Below are 17105 nucleotides of genomic sequence, written 5' to 3'. Positions count from 1 at the left end.
TAGCCGCCCCATCTGGACATGTTCTCTGCTGCTCTGCCAAGGTGTCAGCGCTCCAGAGAGGCACTGGGGATGCACTAATGCCAGAGATCATCGCAAACTGCTCCCGGCTTTTATGTATGTACCCAAATGCTGTCACAGGAGATGGATGTGGGGCGAGGTTCTGCTCCCCACACCATGCCGGTCCAGCGGGGCTGTAGGGCAGGCGAGCTGGGACACGCCGTGGGTAGGCGCAGGATCCAACCCTTTCTGCTCTTGGCTGTCATAATCATACACCCGAAGCGGATTAATTCTCCTTCCCCATCCTTAACAAAGGATGCCTTTCCCTGGCCTCCCCTGCCCGTCCCTGGCTTCCTGCCGCACATGCACTTAGCCTATTAGGATCTCCGCTGATTGCTTTCTTTCATTCCTCCCGTACCTTTCACTTCAGAAAATGGACTGGTAATACTTCTTTTATCAAAGAATTATGGGATTTAGGACCCAGATCTTACAAAGAGACTTTTGATAGCTGCTGGTAATCAAATCCCAATCGGTAGACACTTCTCTGCACCCTGTTAGCAGAGAGGAATAAAGGAAAAGGATTACTGATGTTCTGTTTACTGAGCCTCCAGAAGATAGGATCACTGGGCTATTTCATATCAGAAAAGAAAGGAAAATAAAACAAGAAAGAAAAAAAAATGCAGACAAGGGAGGACAATATAGATATAGATAAAAAGAAAAGAAACAGGCTCTTATCATTTTCTTATTGGTTAAGGAGATTCCAAAGCCATTATAGAGGATTAGCAAAAAGGTTAATCTGCTTTAGCCGTTCACTTGTCAAAAGTGAATTTATAGGGTTTGAAAATCCTTCCTATGGTGAAACCAGAAAAAAATCCCCCTTTCCCTCCCCTGCCCCTCCCTTCTGCAGGCAGCACAAGGAGATGGGAACGGGAGTTTTGGAGACCCTAAAACATGGGAGCACACCCCCTCCCCCCCGCCTTGCCCCACCTGGGTGCCGGCACCCGTGGGAGCTCTGGTTTGGCAGCGCTTCCCCCCACTCCCTCATCACCCGAGTGGGGTGGCCGTGGTCCTCAGGGAACGGAGGAGCGGGTCTGAGGGATGGGACCGTCTTCCTGCACTGCTCTGCCTTACCTGGGGTAAATCCTGGGCTGGTTTCACTGGTTGATATTGGCTGCAGTCAGGGCAAACGTGGACCCCTGGCTGGATTTGGGCTTCCAGGCTGATTTCTAAAGTGGTACAGAGGCGGATGCTGCTGGCAAACGTTGCCGAAAACTGCAGGCTGGGGCCTCTCTGTCCCCAAAGCGCAGCGCTCGCCCAGGGACCCACATTTCGGCATCCTCCCGGTCACCCGTCGCAGATGCTGGCCCGTCCCAGCCGCGCTCTCCCGGGCTGCCCACGCCGCCAACTCCCCCGAGCATCGCTCACGGGCATCGCTTGCCCCGGTGCCGCTGCAAGAAACAACGCGGGGGAAAGAAACAACCCTTCGAGGTCAAAACCAGCGAGGAGCGCTTTCTCGACAGCGGCTGGGTGAAGCTCGGCGGGATGTGTTAGTCAGGAGTTATAGCTAAATAAAGACGCAGAAATCCTAGAATCGTGGAGTGGTTCGGGTTGGAAGGGACCTTTAAAAGTCATCTTAAACCGCGCCAAGCGACCAAAAAAAGCACCCAAATTGGCGTTGATGCGCCAACCGGCAAAAAAAGCACCCAAATAAACCCGCCTGGCGTTGATGCCAGTCCCCCCCAAGCGCCCTAACCCCCCCGTTTCTCACCCCCAAAGCCCATCTCTCGCCTTCTCCCCCCCCCCCCCCCCCCAGCCTTCCTCCGCTTCGCCCAGCGCCCGGGGCCGGCGGCACCTTCCCCCGGAGCCCACCGGGCCGGGGCCGGGGGGGTGGGTTAGCGCTAGGGGGGGCCGGTGAGCCGGCAGGACGGCGGCCGAGCTCTATGGTGCTGCCGGGGCCCGGCCATGGGAGCCGAGCGGGAGGCCCGGGCTTGCGCTGCCTTCTACGGGGAGCTGCCCATCGCCCGGCCCGTCCTCTCCTGCCTGCGCTGCCTGAGGCAATTCGCGGGGTAAGAGGACGGGTGTCGTGTGTCCCCCGGGGAATCCAGCCCCCCCGGCATCTATCCCCGGGTGCGGGTCCCCCCCCCCCCACTCCGCGTGTGGGTGGGGAGGGAGGGAGGGAGGCTGTGGGGACCCCCGCTCGCCCGCATTCCCTTTCCAGCCCGCTCTGCAGCAGCAGCGGGGTAGCAAGTTTTAGGATTTTTTTTGGGGGGGGGCCTCCTGCCCACCCCACCCCCTGCCCCGCGTTTGGCAGGCCGGGCTGCGTTGTGGACTCTGAGCTTTGATGAGTTTTCCGGCCCCCCCCCGCCCCGGGCAATGCTGAGTGCAGGTGGGGGAGAGCAGCATCGCAGGCTGGGGCACTCCTGCCCTAAGCCCTATCGAGCTGCGGCACCCCTACCCCACCCAAATCAAGCTGGGGTACCGCAACCCTAATCCCCACCAAGACAAGGCACCCCCACCCCAGTGCAAATCGAGCCGGGGTACCCCCACCCCAATGCAAACTGAGCTGGGGTACCCCCACCCCAGTGCAAATCGAGCTGGGGTACCCCCACCCCAATCCACACCCAACCCTGATCGCCACCGAGCTGGGGGTATCCCCTACCCCAATCCCCCCTGAGCCCGAGTACCCTCGCCACCATCCCCATCCCGTTTCAGGAGCACTGCCAAGAGATGCAAAGACAAGCACCTGGAGGAGGCTCTCCTGCTGTTGCGGGTGCTGAGCGAGGGTCTGCGGGTGCTGGGTGAGGCGGAGGCACGGCCCCTGCTCCGCTGCGTCCTGGCTTTCCAGATGGAGGCAACCGGCAGCTCCAGCTCCTTCCAGAAACTGGAACAGGTCTGTAACGCAACCGGCTGGGCTGCGGCTTCAGAGCTCTCTTAGCCACAAGGGTAGGCGATGGTCTCACCTGGCTCTGCCTGCTGCCGGCACAGCTCCGGCGCAGGGCATCCTTACCGGCAAAGGGGCCACGATGATGCCGCAGAAATCCCCTAAAAGCAGCTGGTATCTCTCGGGGGTCTGGGCAGACCGGCCGACTCGGTGTGTTTCGGCAGATCGTGACCCAGCTGGCGGTGGGGAAGGAAGCCCTGCTGGCCCAGGAGGTGGGCGCGCTGCTGTCCGGCCTGGCACCGCAGGGAGAGGTGAGAGCATCCTAGTTGTGCGGTGGCACTGGCTTTCACGGGGGCTTGGCTGGAGCCCGTGTGTGACAGGGACCTCCTGGTTTGGGCTGCCCGGGGTCTTTTGCTTCTCTTCCCACCGTTCCGGGGGTTTGGCCTTGCTTGCAGCCGGCGACACGTGGCTGCCCGTCACACCAGCCATTTGCTCATCCCCGGGACAGCTTCTGGCGCAGGCAGGACCCTCCCGCCCAAGGCACCGAGCGCCAGCGTGTTGTCACGTGGGACAAACTGTCCTTCTAACCCCTGCAGGTGCTGTCTCCTGGGGACCTTCAGTCAGGTCAGTCTCTGCTCCTTCCCCTCCGGGAGCTTCTCCCAGCCCACACCACCAATGCATGGGACACCCCCTGCCCACCCAAACCGGGTCCTCCTGCGCTCGTGGGAGGGGCAGCAAGGATCAGCCAGATCCATGGGGTCTCTGCAGAGGTCCCAGCGGCACCCAGTGGCTCTGCCCACCCACCCGAGACAGCTGGAAACCAGACAAGCCAAAGCACCCCCTGCATCCCAGCCCCGTTCTCACCCCGCTTACCAGTAGCGCAGCCCTTGGGCTTAACCAGGAGCAGGGCTGGCTGCAGGCACAGTTTCGGGAGCTGATGCTGTCCCCTTGCCCGCAGTCTGCATGTTCATGGAGGAGAGCAGCCTGGGCCGACAGCACTGGCGGCAGAACCTGGCCCCGCTGCTGCAGCGCCTGGCCACCACCTTGCGCTGGGTACTGCAGAGCCAGCCTGCGCCCGGCGGCACGTGGGACTACCTGGTCATCAAGGTAAGAGCTACATTTCGGAGAGCGGGAAGGATCAGTCCCTGCAAGGAATGGCCGGGCACTGGCAGCGATGTCCAGGAGGGATGTAACACACAGAGCCACTTCGAATGGCCATCCCTGGGGAATCGCTGCTTTTTCGGAGGTAAGGGGTACTGACAGCCATCCCTGCGGACCCCGTCCCTCCGGCTCTTCCAGGCCTGCCTCCAGCTCTTCCAGGCGCTGCCAAAGGACGTGGCCCCCCTGGTGTGGAGCACGGCGGGGAAGAGCGAGACCCTGCAGAGCCTCTTGGGACTGCTGCTGGAGGTGGCGTGGGGGAAGGTGCGTACGGCCCCGGGGAGGGATGCTGCCGTCTGTCCTGAGGAGCAGAGTGATGCCGTCCTTCCCGGGTGCTTTCCCCATTCCCCTTCCCGAGGGAAGTCTGCAGAGACAGCCTCAGTGTCTGGGGTGTCTGATGGACCCTGTGTAGTTGCCTGCACGGGCATGGAGGGGGCGGTTAAATGGGGTTTGGTTTTAAATGGCGTTTTGAGCTGTGCCTTTGCCTCCCCTGCGAGTCCAGGCCCCGAACAAGGACACGAGGCTGCTGGCAGGCACGGCCCTGAGCATGCTGGTGAACACAGCCCCCCAGCCCCAGCACGGGGCTAGCGCCATGCTGGCCCTCTTCCAGCTCTCTGACCGAGGTGCGTACTCCGTCCTGAGCCGGGGCTGGCCTCTGGCGAAGGGGACATTGGCGACAGGCGCGTTTGCGTGTGAGGGGACGGAGGCTGGTGCCACTCACCAGCAGTCCACGTCAGACTCTGCTGCTGTGTCCTTTGCTTGAGGTCCAGGAGCCCCAGCTGCCACTGGCCACCTCCCGTGGTCACTCCGGGATGAGCCAGCGCAGTTTTGCTCTCAGAGCAGCATTTGAGTTTGCCATCTTTCTGCCATCCAATGCAGTCATTTCCCAGCAGGTGCGGGGGAGCTGAAGTTTGGGGAGCTGGCGGTGGAAGCCCCCCCTGTCCTGGAGCCAGATGGGCTGGAGAAGCTGGTGCTCACCAGAGGTTTGCTGACATGCTGCAGGATGGACATCCTCAGCTGCCAGCTGGAGAGCTTCACCCACAAGGTAGGAGAGCTCAAACCCAGCGGCCAGGGCTTGAGGGAGCCCTCGGAGAGGGCTGGCAGCCACTGGTGGGGGCTGTGGATCCCTGGGGGATGGAGCCAGGCTGCACACCAGCGGCTCCATGCATCCTGCTGAGCACGGCGAGTTAGCCACGAGCCTGCTTTTTCCAAAGACATCTGAGTGGTGATTTCCCTCTCCTGGGGAGCCGGGAAGCCAGGTGATGCCAAAAGTAGCCCCTGCACAAGCGAAGCGGCAGCAGCGTTCGCCCGGTGTTCCCGCAGCGTGAACCCGGGGCTGCCCTGGGCAGAGCGCAGCCTTCAGCTCTGCCCATCTCCAGCATCTCCCAAGTCCTCAAGAGCTGAGGACTTCCAGACAGGGAGCAAACGCTAGCAATAAGCTGCTGTAAGAGCAAGAAAACCAGGCAGTGCTCTCTTCGCCTGTCTCATGGCGGGGTTTTCGCACCCTGGAAAGCCTGCGCCTGCCTACTCCCTGAGCCGCTGTGCTCCTGCAGGCCTGCCTGCTGCTGGACGTGGTCTTTCCCGCTGTGTGTGCCTTGACCAAGGAGCAGAAGGACTGCCACTACTACTGCTTCCAAGGTAGGAGACGATGACCCTGCCATGGCGGGGAGGTTTGAAAGGTTCACGGTGCTTGTGACGCACGGAGCCGCCACGGCACTTCATCTTCTCCCAGGGAAGATGCTTTTCTGGATCTCGGTAGCTGGTTTGGAAACTGCTATTAATTTCTGCTCCAGCCTGATGGACACTAACCCTCTTGGGCTCTTGTGTACCTAACAGGGAAACTGCTCCCCCTGCATATGGGGTCCTTAAGCCCGGCAGCCCACGTCGGCTCTGCCGCAAGCGAGTCTCGGGGCGAGGGCTGCAGCGGAGCTCTCTGCTTTTGCAGCCTGTGCCCTGTGGCTGCAGCGCCTGCGGGAGAGCCTGCCTGCCGTCTGGCACCTGACAGGGACCCGCATCCTGGCCCAGGACACCGAGCTGCTCCGGCAGCTCACGCAGCTGGTGTGGGACAACGCCGAGACCCCGGTAAGGCTGGGGTTGCCGAAGGTCTGTGCCACGGCAGCCAGAAACAGCCCTTCCTTCATGCAGCTCGAGCTACCGTTCCCCTGCCCATAGCACACCCCTGCCTGTTTCAGCTCCATCAACTGAATACAACCCCCTTTTCCTGCAGCTGCCCTCTGGCAGGGGCATGGGCACACACGCTGCTGAGGCCGGGGGCAGTTGTCACACACGGCCTTGTATTGGCTTCGTCCCAGTGCTTCGCCCTCCCCAGGCAGCACCCACCGGTGCAGTCCCAGCCTGTCCACACGTGCCGGCTCACTGCCCGTCATCCCCACGTCCCCTGCTCCTAGCCCCGTGGTTACCAGCCAGTACTGAAAGTCCACAGCCACGGGAAAACAAAGGGTCTTTCCTGATGCAGGAGGGGGAGCCCACCCTAACCGCTCCTGCTTGCTGTCCTTCTCCTCCCAGGTGGAAGGGGTGTCTGAGTTCATCCACAGCTCCTTCCGATTGCTCCTGGAGATCTACCACCTTGAGTGCCAGCACTTCCAGGACCAGGAGAGACCCCTCTACCAACAGACGCTGCAGAGGGTGGTCTCGATGCCGTGGCAAATCAAAGCCAAATATGTACCCCTGTGTGCCATCGTCCCCTACGTGGGCAGCCAGCAGGTAGGGAAAGCGGGGGGACGGGGAGGCTCTGTCCTGGCTGGTGCTGCTGCCGGGGTGGCACAGCCTCTGTCTGCTGCCTGTCACCTTCCCCTGCCCAGCTCAGCCATGTGGGCAGGCAGCCTTCCCAGCCGGGGGGAGGCATTTTAGCATCACCCAAGGGATAGTATCCCTGGTGGGGTAGAGAGCTGCAGCAACAGTGATGCATCCCTGGGACTGCTAGCGGGGAGGGAAGCTTTGCCTGTTGATGCCCACCAAAATCTGGCCAAAAGCAGCTTGGGGTACCAGAGATGCTTAGTGCCACGGGTGGCCGCAGCGTGGTCTGTACCCAGATCCGTCCCCCACTGTACGCAGCCTTCAGCCTGGCAGGGAGATGAGGATCGTCTGCCTTTCTCCCAGGTGCTGGACGCCTACCCGGACCTGCCGCAGCACCTCCTGAGCTGCCTCTCCACCAACCACCTCTGTCCCGCAGCCACCGAGGTCTACAAGGCCCTGGTGCGGCAGCAGCGTGCCGAGTGGCAGGACGGGCACCGGGACGCAGAGTCGGCTCTGGCAGAGCGGTGGGCGCTGTGCTGGCTGCCCCTGCTCTCCCAGGCGCTCTGCTCCCCCCTGCCCATCCTGCAGAGCAACGCCGCCAACCACCTCCTCGCCTGGACCCTGCGGCAGCTCCCGGCCACTCAGGCACCGCTGGCCGCCCGGTTCGGTGGCCAGGACACGGCGTCACTCCGGGCTTGGGTCTCGCTGCTGAAGGCGCAGAAGAGCGTGGCGGGGGCCCTGCCACTGCGGGGCGAGGCGCTGGAGCGGCTCTCCTGCTGCCTGGGTGCCCGCGAGGAAGGCATTCGGCTGGCGGCGCTGGGTCTCCTCTGCTGCAGCCCCAGCACCAACCGGCCCCTCTCGGGCACCGAGGTGCGGCTGCTGCGGGAGTTCCTGCCCCTCAACCTCAACTGCGACTCCTCCTCGTTTCGGCAGCTGCTGCAGGCGGCGGTGAGGAAGGCGCTGGTCCGGCTGCGGGACAGCTCGCTGGCCCAGCTGCGAGGGAAGGTGCCCCGAGGCACCGAGCCAGGCGAGGGAGCGGGGCAGCTCGCCCAGGCAGTAGGTGAGGTGGCCACCCCAGCACCTCCATCACAGCCCTGGAGAATTCGCACGTGGGTGCCCGGCCCAGCATCACTCGCTGCCCGCAGGCTTTGTGGAGTGGCTGCTGCAGCTCAGCATCGCCTCGCTCAGCCCGGGCTCCAACTACCAGAGGAAGAAGACGGCTCTGCTCCTTCTGGCTGCTGTTTTGGAGACCTGCACAGACACCTGGAGCCCCGAGAGGAAGAAAGGCCAGCCCCCGCGTGAGTACGGGCAGCCTGCCTGGAGCATCACCTCTCGGCTGTGGGGGTGCTCCCCGCTGACCCCGTCCCGCTGCCCCGTGTCCCCGCTGCAGGGACCATGGCCACGCTGCTGAGCTACGCCAGGCAGAGCGGCTGCTGGGACTTCTTCTCCCAGCCCAATTTGTTGGCGCTGCTGAGCTGCTTGCAGGACAGCACTAACGAGGTGAGCCTCGTAAAGCCGAGGTGAGGTCATAAAGATGCCCGCCTTGGCCCCTAGCAGGCTCGGAGGGGAAGCCCACCATGCTTCTCCTCCTGCCCTACTCTGGCCCCTTTCCCTGCTCCCATGTGCCGATTCCCCCCGCCTCTCCTGTCTTGGCAGATCAGAGACTTGGCCTCGGAGCTGCTCGTCCGCTACTTCCCCGCCACGTTCCCCGAGCCCATCGCCCTAGCTCTCTTCCAGCTGGCCCAGGACGCCCTGCGCAGCCCCCGAGTGCAGGAGGCTGAAGCCGGAGCTGTGCTGATGAAGACCATCCTGCAGAAGTATGAGCTCCCAGCCTCCCCTTCCCCGCGGTGGCACGACAGCCCCTGAGAGCATGTTGACAGCACCGGTATCTCGCCAGAGTCTGCATTTATAGCTCAGGGCAGCCATGGCTTCGGTTTGAAATAGCCTTGCAGCGGGGAACTGGGTAGGGCTGGGGTGCAGGAGCCTGCGCTGGGGGAGGAAGGAGCCGCATAGCACAAGATGGGCAGAAAACTCCCTCGTCCTCGCAGCAGCACCTGCCTCTTCCCCCAGGTCAGACAGTGGGACCATGAAGAGCCTGGCCCTGGAGGCCGAAGCAGCCCTGACGCTGCCCAACCGAGGCCTGTGCTTCGCTCAGCACCTTCTCCACGTGCTGCAAGCCCAGTACGCCGCGGCATGCCGGGACCTGCTGCAGGCAGCAGCCACTGCGCCGATGCACGGTACGGCCCCAGCCTGGCAGGACAGCAAGCGGCTCCTGCAGCGGGTCTCCTCCCCTGGAATTTGGAGCAGGCAGGGATCATACAGGCAGGACTGGGACCACGAGTCGGTGCTAATGCCACGTCCTTGCCTCAGTTTCCCTGTATTGTTGCTCCACCTGCCCCTCGCCTAGGGGCCCTGCTCACCCTCCTGTCCGTGAGCCATTTCAGCTGCAGGCTCGGGCTGGAGAGCTGGGGCTGCACCGGCCACCGCTGTGACCAGAGGTGGGTGTTCGTGCAGGAGCCGTCGCAGCCCTGCGGAGGTGCCTGCTCCAGGTGCCGGAGGTGGCTGCCTCCATGCGGGCAGCGGAGTTGGCGCAGAGCTGGCAGGAGCTCCTCGCCCGCCTCGTGACCACGGCGAGGGACATCACCTCCTTCCTCCTGGGTGCTCTGCAGAGCCGGCAAGGCCCCAGCACCGATGAGCAAGGTGAGCGTGTCCCCGGTGGGGGACCAGCCGCGGGAACCACTGATACTTCCATCACAGCCATCCTTGACCCTGCAGCCTTCCAGCCTTGGGGAATGCACTTGCTCTGGGCTCGCTGCCTCTAGCAGGGGACAGCAGCACGGTCGGGCAGGGAAGGTTGGCAGGGGAGTAAGGTGCAGAGCAGGTCACCCGGGCAAGGATGCTCCAGGTATTGGGCAGAGGATCCTGGAAACTACAGGAACAGAGTGTCTAGCACCTGGTTTTGGGCCCCTTTTTCAACTGCAAGTGACAACAGCAGCAGAAGTAGAGGCAAAAGCCTTCCAGAAGCAGCGACGCATTTGCCCAATTGGAGCAGCTGGGAGAGCAGGGGCTGGCAGAGCCCTTACGGCAATGGCACGGAAAGAGCAGTGGGGCAAAGCGCAACCGCAGTCCTGAGCGGGACACATGGCAGGACAGGACCTGGTGCCATTTGTGTACACTCCGAACAGGGGGCCATGGGTCCCCCCAACCCCCCAACAGCATCCCCCTCCCTCTGCCCCACACCATCCCACTCAGACCAGGCTTCTCCCTCTTGCAGCTGCTGCCCCATCGTTTGCAGACATGGGGAACGCCATCGGCTCCCTCATCATGCTGGGGAAAGGCCGGGGGCAGGAGGAAGAGGAGGAGGACTCAGTCCTGCTGTCGGAGGAGCACAGCCTGATCTTGACCTGCTGCTGGGTGTCAGTGAAGGTAGGCATCCCTCCCCATGGCACCGGGGAGAGGAGCAGCCCGGCACAGCACCCATCAGCTCCCCTTTGTGGCGTTCACCCTCCCCGAGGATGAACAAGGAGGAATCTCTGCTCCTACCTCGGTTGCTGCCGCACCCATCCTCGCTCCCCAGCCAGGGAGGATGCAACCATCACCCTGCCCAAAAGCAACCACCTCCCTGCCTGCCCTTATGTAGCCCAGCTGATTCCCAGGCACTGACAGACCCCAGCTGTGGCAGAGCCGGGCTCCCCGGCTTGCAGCCCTGCAGCCACCCGTCACGGCTCCTTTCCGACAGCCGCCCATCCCGGCTTCTCCGCAGCTTTTCCAGTGGCTGCCTGGAAAAAAGCCATCTCCGTCACACGTGCCTTGCGGCTGGCTGGGAAACCGCCGTGCCGCAGAGCCTGCGCACGTTCGCGGGCACGCCGGCGGCCACGCTGCCTGATGGTGCCGGCAACCGAGAGCGCCCATGCTGGGGGGGGGGTGACGGCAGCACCCGCTGTGCTTCCTTGTGGCAGCGATGGTGGGGCAGGAGAGGAACGGGGCAGCCCTGCTGCTGGTCCCAGTGACCCTCCGCTTCTTCCCAGGAGATAGGGCTGCTCCTGGGGGGCCTGGCCGAGCTGCTGCTGGACCCGGCGCTGCCTGCCGGATCGGGGCCCCTCCTGCCGCTCCCCACCCTGCAGACGGCCACGAGGGTGTTCCAGGAAATCCTGCTGCGGTGCCGGCACTGGGTAAGAGCGTGTCCCACCTGGGGTGGCTCGGCCCCTTGCCCACCCCTCCAGCCCCGTCCCTACCCCAGGCCAGCAGCCGGGGGCTCTCGCTGGCGTGCGGGGAGGGCGAGTGCGGTGGGGCAGGGTCTGCTCTGGGGCAGGACGTGGGGCACGGCTGGAAACCCCCAGCTGGGATCCCGGTGCCGAACCCCATCACGTCCCCACACCATCATGTCTTCTCACTTTCTCCTTTCCCTTTGCAAAGAGGTTTCTGGGGGCCGTGGGGGGCTGGCGGGTGCAGCCTTTGGGGCGCGGGGACCTGACGCTGCTCCGCCCTAGGGAGCGGTGGAGGGCTGCAGCATGGGCTTCACCAAGTTTTGTGCCGCTCTGCTGAACCACCCAGACGCAGAGCTGCAGGCCATCCCGCAGACCGTACTGGAGCAGGTACCGTGCTCGTTGTGCTCCGAGGAACCCCAGGGCCGTGTCCCTGTATCCCCCCACCCTGGGGCGAGCACCCGCCTGGCAGCCGAGATGCTGCGGTGTGGGCTTGGTGCAGCCTGTGCCCTCGCCTGCGGAGCAGCTGCAGGCTCCAGCCGTATCTTGGGTGGGTTTTGTTCCTTAGGGCTTAGAAACACTGAGCGGACCCCGGAGCAGCTCGATCACGCGCCGTGCCGCTGGCTTCCCCATGCTCTTCCTCTGCATTGTCAGCGGGGAGGCCCCGACGCAGGCACGGCCGCTGCTGACCCGCTGCGTCCAGATGCTGCTGGCCTTGGCCACCACGGCCCTGCCGCGGGACTGGGACCAGACCCTCGACCTCCCGCAGGTGAGCTCCTAGCCGCTGTAGCCCGTTTGGGGACAGGGTGATCTGCGCGAGATCCCCGAAGGGAGCCGTGCCGGGTACCCCAGCACGAGGCTGCGCTAGTGCGGAGACCTCAGGGTGAGCAAAAAACCACGGCCCTGGCCACACTGCCTATCCTGGCAGCCCGAGAGCCGACGGTCCCTTGGCTCCCCCATCTCTTCCCACCACCTTCCCTTTGCACGGAAGCGCGAGCCCCCTCCCCACGCAGCGCTGCTGAGCCCCGCACGCTCTCCCCAGGTGTGCGCCCTCCACGTGCTGCAGACGCTGGTCCGCGGCGCGGGGCTGGGCGGCGCGCTGCTGCGGCACGCCACGCCGACGGTGGACCTGGCGCTGCGGGGCTTGGGCTCACCGTGCTGGGCCATGAGGAACGCGGCCATCCAGCTCTTCAGTGAGTACCGAGGGGGAGAGGAGAGGGATCCCTGCAGCCCACCCCCCCCGGGGGTCCGGAGCTTGGCCGGGGCAAAGCGCGGTGGACCGGGCAGGGGGTAGAGGGGACCTTGACGCTGCTTTCTGCCCTGTCCCTGCAGGTGCCCTCACGTCCCGGCTGCTGGGCCAGCAGCGGAGCCGTGGGGAGGGCTGCCTGGCGGAGGGGGTGAGCCTGCAAGCCTTCCTCGGGCAGCACCCCCAGCTGGGCGCAGTGCTGCTGGGCGAGCTGGGGGCGGCCGCAGGGCCTGTGCCTGGGGGGCTCCACCTGCGCCCCGCGCTCCACGCCGTCCTCACCCTCCTGGCCCAGCTGCAGCCCGGCGCCGACGGCCCCGGCAGGTGAGGGGGCAGCAGGGATGCTCTGCCCCGGCCAAGGGTTCCTGCAGCGGGAGGTGGTCCTGCGGCGCTGGGGTCGGCACTGACTCTCAGGGGGGTTTTGCTCCAGCCGGAGCGTCGCCACGAGGTGCCCTTTTTGCTCCACAGCCCTTCTGCTCGCTTCCTGGGGCCGCTGCTGGGGCTGGCAGAGAGCCCCAGCTACGCCGTGCGAGCGATGGCTGCCAAGGCGCTGGTGCCGGTCGTCCCGCCGCCTTGGCGTCGGGGGCTTCTCCTGCGGCTGGCCCGGCAGCTCCCCGCTGCCCCCGGACGGGTCCGCTCGCACAATGCCCTCCACGGGCGCCTGCTGCAGATGCGGGCGCTGCTGGCCCCAGCCCCAGGCACCAGTGGGTGAGTGGTCCCACGCCATCCCCCCCAAGCACGGCCCCCGCGGTCACTCTGTGACGAGGTGCAGCTTTTGGGCCGAAAAGCAGCGCCCGCCCCTGTGCTGCGGGACCCCCGGTGAGGCTGCCCGTCTGCCTGCAGGTTATCGGCCGAGGCGCTGCGCCCCGTGGTTCTGCAGCTGGAGGCACGAGGCTGGCTGCTCACCCCTGCCCAGCGCTGCCCGCTCGTCCGTGCCGCCTTCCTCCAGATCCTCGCCCTCCTGCCCGCATCCTTCAGCCCCGGCTTTGCCCAGAGCATCCGCGCTGCCGTCGGCACCGAGCTGGGCAGCCTCCCGCCGGGGGGAAAGCCGGGATGCGCCGAGCTGCAGGTACCGCTGCCTGCCGGGAAAATCATGGCCCGTGGCCTTCCTGGCGGCGAGCCCAGGGGTGGAATGTGGGGACCCCCCGCCACTCAAGGGGGCACACACCCCACTCGAGGCTGAGCGTTGGAAGGAGGATCCTGGTTTTCCTGCAGGTGGGCTCAGCCGTCCTCCACCAAACCATGGCCCACTTCGTGTGCGGCGAGGCAGCCCGGCTGGCGGACGGCGAGCGGATCGGTGCCGCCTGCTCGCTTCTTCGGCAGCCAAATCCTGATGTCCAGCTTGCCGTCCTGAGCTGGGTGATCGCTGGGGAGGGAGGAACATGCAAGGAGCTGGAGAAGGCTCTTGGGCTGACGCTGCTGGTACGATGAGGCTCGTCACCAAGTAAAGCGAAGGGTCCCCAACACACCATGCAGACGGGATCCTGGGTGCTCACTGAGAAGCATGGTGCTCCCTCGGCTGGGTGCATGGGTGCAGGGCACTCCCCTGGTTGTGTTGAGGTTGCCACCCCACAGTGCCGGGGCCACTAACCGTGTATCTTCTTTCCCATTGTCAACTAGGAGAACTTGGGGTCGGTGCTGCGAGAGAGAAGGGACAAAGAGTTCCTGAGATTGTACCTTGAGGCTTTGCTGCATCTTTACAGAGACCCCTCATCGTGGTCCCAGGAAGCTTCCCATAAGCTCCAGGGTTCTTCGGCAGTATGCCTGGAGACGCTGCTACACATGGTGGAGGCTGAGTGTCCTGGCCCCGACCTCCTCTTCCAGGCACTGTGTGCCGCCAGCCTGCTGCTCGCCCACCGGTAGGTCCCTGCCGCTGCCGGGGGGCTCTGCCTGAACCTTCCGGGAGATTTCTCCTTCGTCCTTGCTGGAAACAGAGCCACAACTTCTCACCTAGAAATCACAGCTTTGCGTCTGGGTCCTGTGGTCTCGGGGCAGCCGCTGGCCTTTGGATCCCTGGACAGAGCTGGAAGGTGTGCCTGAATTCCCTCTCCTTCCCTGGCTCCTGACAGGGTTGGGGCCGAGGATGGCCCCCTGGTCGAGCGATGGTGCGCAGCGCTGGAGGAGTGCAGCCGGTCTGCTTCATCCGAGGTGCTGCGGCTGGCGGCTGCCCGGTCCCTGCAGACGGCGGGTGCCGACGTGGTGCGGCGATCCCTGCGTGCTGCCTGTCCCTCGCTTGTCCCCGTGGCTCTGCGGTATGTCTTTGTGGGAGCAGCATTCCCCACAGCCCCAGGGTGTTGCAGGTTAATAGGCTGACCCTATGAAAAGCAATATCCTTTGCAGAAAATTCAAGGGCATTAAAGAAAACTCCGTTCACTCAGAAATCACTAACACCTAAGAGCCTGCAGCCTACAAAAAAATTCGTGGGTGGCGTTTTAATAGAAGCAGACAGTCTCTTACGAGCAATAAACTGCATTGATGGGTCCCTCGATCTCCATCATGGTCCCTGCCCTCCCAAGCAGTGAGCTCTCTGGCAGCGGCTGTGGAGAAAAGTCCTTCAGGGAAGCATTGCCGGGGTGGTCTCATCCTTCCCTCTTCTCCAGGCAGGCTGGGGATGCTCTGGGGAGTGCAGTGGCCTTCCCTTCCCTTCTTCCCTTCCCTTCTCTTCCCTTTCCCCAGGCTGATAAACGTGGGCATTCACCTTCTGCAAGACGAGGAGCGGGAGGTCCGGCACGAGGCCTCGGGTTTCGCCAGCCTCTTGCGGCCGGACCCCGGGGAGTCGCTCCCAGACAGCTGCGTCTTTGTGCAGGACAACGTGGGGCTCCTGGGCCTCCTGCGGCTCCTCCTAGCAGAGTTCGGGGAGCACCCCGAAACCTTCGACTCGCTGCTGCAGCACCTCCCCGTCCTAGATCTCAGGGGCATCGTGGAGGAGCTGGAGACCAACAAGTGAGTTACCAGACCCCCGGGGCTGGGTACGAGGGAGCGCAGGGTGCCGTGGGGCCAGCCCTCAGCTTCGCTTGCGCCTCGGCTGCCCCCCCCCCAGAGCCGCCAGCCTGTACAAGGAGGACGAACCCAACGTTTTTGCGGAGCCGGCCGTCCTGGCGCGGCAGCTGCTCCCCGTCCTGCTGCAGCTCCTGGAGAAGGCGCCCGCCGGCAGCCCGCTCCGCGCCTCGGCTCTGCGCTGGCTGTCGGCCGCGGGCCCCAGCGTCCTGCGTGACCTGCGATACTGCGAGCGCTGCTGGAGCCGAGGTACGGCACAGGGGGAGCGGGGCGGCACGAAGCCCCCCGGGGACAGGCGAGCTGGCGTCCTCGTCCCCTGGCCCAGCTCTGCCTGGGGGGGACGCCGCCGCGCTGACGGCTCCTTTGCCCGCTCTCTCCGCAGAGGCTGCTGCCCGCTGGGCGATGAAGGCGCTGGCCTGTGCCAAGCTGCACGTGGCCGTGGCCGTGCTGCTGGTGAGAGCCCGGCTGGCAGCAGAGGTGCTGCGTGTGCTGGGGGATAGTGCCGCTGCCGTGCCGGGGCTGGGCTGCAGCCCCCAGGACCTGGAGCAGGAGCTTGAGGTGGTGCGGGGGCTGCTGGCGCAGCACGGGCTGGCCCCCACGCTGAGCCAGGGTGATGTGCCGAGAGAGCCAGGACCACCAACCAAAGCTGCCTGATGGTTTTGGGCAAGGAGCAGCCAAGCCCCGTAGCCACGAGGCTCCTGGTTCGTGCTGCCCCGTCCCTCCGTTTGTTGGATGCTTTGGCTGGCTGCCAGCCAGGACTGTGGGTTCGGTGGTGTAACTCAGGGGAACCCCACTCGCCGAGTGGGACACGCTCTTTTTGTTCCCAATGTTTTCTGTCTCTCCATCCTGAGGACACCAGTGCACCATCGCCCTGGCCCATGCCCGTGTTCCTACCCACGGCATCCCTGCCCTCAGGTCTGGTTGGGAGGAGGGGACGCGCGCCCCGGAGCCCTCGCACCCCCCTGTGCCGCTTGACTCCCACCACCTGGTTTTTTAACCAACGTTTTAGCTCATGGCTGACCTGGGCTTTTATCCCAAATAAAGTGGCCAAGAACATCCTCAGCATTGAAGCCTTTTCATTTTCCTGCTCAGGAGGGGCGGTGGGAGAGGGGGAGGCTGCGGCAGCGGGAGGCGGGCAGGAGCTGAACGCATCGAGGGGCAGCAAACAGCCACCAGCCGCAGCCATGGAGGCTCAAACCCCAAACTCAACAAACCCCCATGGACACCCTCGGGGCAAGAGTGAAGACGCAGAGCCCGGCTGAGCCTTCCTTGCCCCCGGGCGGCAGCACCCCACGTCGTCGTCCCCCCACCCCGGTGTCGCATCACCCCGGTACCGGCCCCGGGGCCATCTGCCCAGCACCGGCAGCAGTGAGGGACCCTGCCAAGTGTCTGGGCTTGGGAAGCGCTGGTGGGGACACACGCCAGCATCAGCACCCCCAGGACAGCTGGTGTTGCTGAGCCCCGAGCAGTGCTGCAGCCCCAGCTCAGAGTGCCCCAGACGGGGGGGACGGAGCGGTGCTCGGCACGAGCACACCCTGACCCATCCTCATCCTCACGCCCTGCTTGCCCACTGCAGGGGCAGCGTGAGCATGGCCAAGTTGAAGCGCATCAAATTCTCTGAGGAGGGGAAATTCCTCATCCTGGACGAGTTCAGCCTCTGCAAGGACATCTTGATCCCCAAGAGCGGCCAGTACAAGAACATGCCGGACTGGCAGCGTGCCTGGGAGGAGACAGCAGCCGCCACCAACTCCCTCGGTCCCCCGGTCTGGCGCACGCCTGACGAGATCCGCAAGAAGTGGCACAACATGGTCATTGACGCCCGCAGGGAGCTGGCCCTGGAGAAGAACCCGCTGCTCCACCAGCGGCC

General features: G+C 64.5%; 1 protein-coding gene across 3 annotated transcripts; it reads left to right on the top strand.

Annotated features, from left to right (window-relative positions):
• The first annotated feature begins 1933 nt into the window (after window positions 1-1933).
• Window positions 1934-16294, top strand: LOC142037317 (tRNA (32-2'-O)-methyltransferase regulator THADA-like). Of its 3 annotated transcripts, XM_075041610.1 has the most exons (31): window positions 1934-2063; window positions 2710-2887; window positions 3103-3189; window positions 3475-3502; window positions 3837-3985; window positions 4178-4300; window positions 4539-4659; window positions 4930-5081; window positions 5590-5674; window positions 5982-6118; window positions 6563-6760; window positions 7157-7853; window positions 7939-8091; window positions 8184-8293; window positions 8450-8610; window positions 8864-9030; window positions 9308-9493; window positions 10068-10219; window positions 10822-10965; window positions 11284-11388; window positions 11567-11767; window positions 12041-12191; window positions 12331-12565; window positions 12710-12949; window positions 13085-13310; window positions 13457-13663; window positions 13862-14100; window positions 14311-14493; window positions 14918-15184; window positions 15282-15487; window positions 15621-16294. In XM_075041610.1, exons 1-31 carry the CDS (start codon window positions 1960-1962, stop codon window positions 15890-15892), a joined length of 5664 nt encoding a protein of 1887 aa, XP_074897711.1. In that variant the 5' UTR covers window positions 1934-1959; the 3' UTR covers window positions 15893-16294. The 3 variants fall into 3 exon arrangements, 2 of the variants coding, with proteins under 2 accessions (XP_074897711.1, XP_074897712.1); XM_075041611.1 differs by lacking the exons at window positions 14918-15184; window positions 15282-15487; window positions 15621-16294 and adding an exon at window positions 14582-14847; XR_012652344.1 differs by lacking the exons at window positions 14918-15184; window positions 15282-15487; window positions 15621-16294 and having other exon boundaries at window positions 13945-14100; window positions 14311-14450.
• The last annotated feature ends 811 nt before the right edge of the window (window positions 16295-17105 follow it).

This window comes from Buteo buteo, chromosome 11 (assembly GCF_964188355.1).
Source record: "Buteo buteo chromosome 11, bButBut1.hap1.1, whole genome shotgun sequence".
Taxonomy (NCBI): Eukaryota; Metazoa; Chordata; class Aves; order Accipitriformes; family Accipitridae; genus Buteo; species Buteo buteo.
Note: the sequence above shows the minus strand (reverse complement) of the source record. Positions and strands in the feature narration are given on the sequence as shown.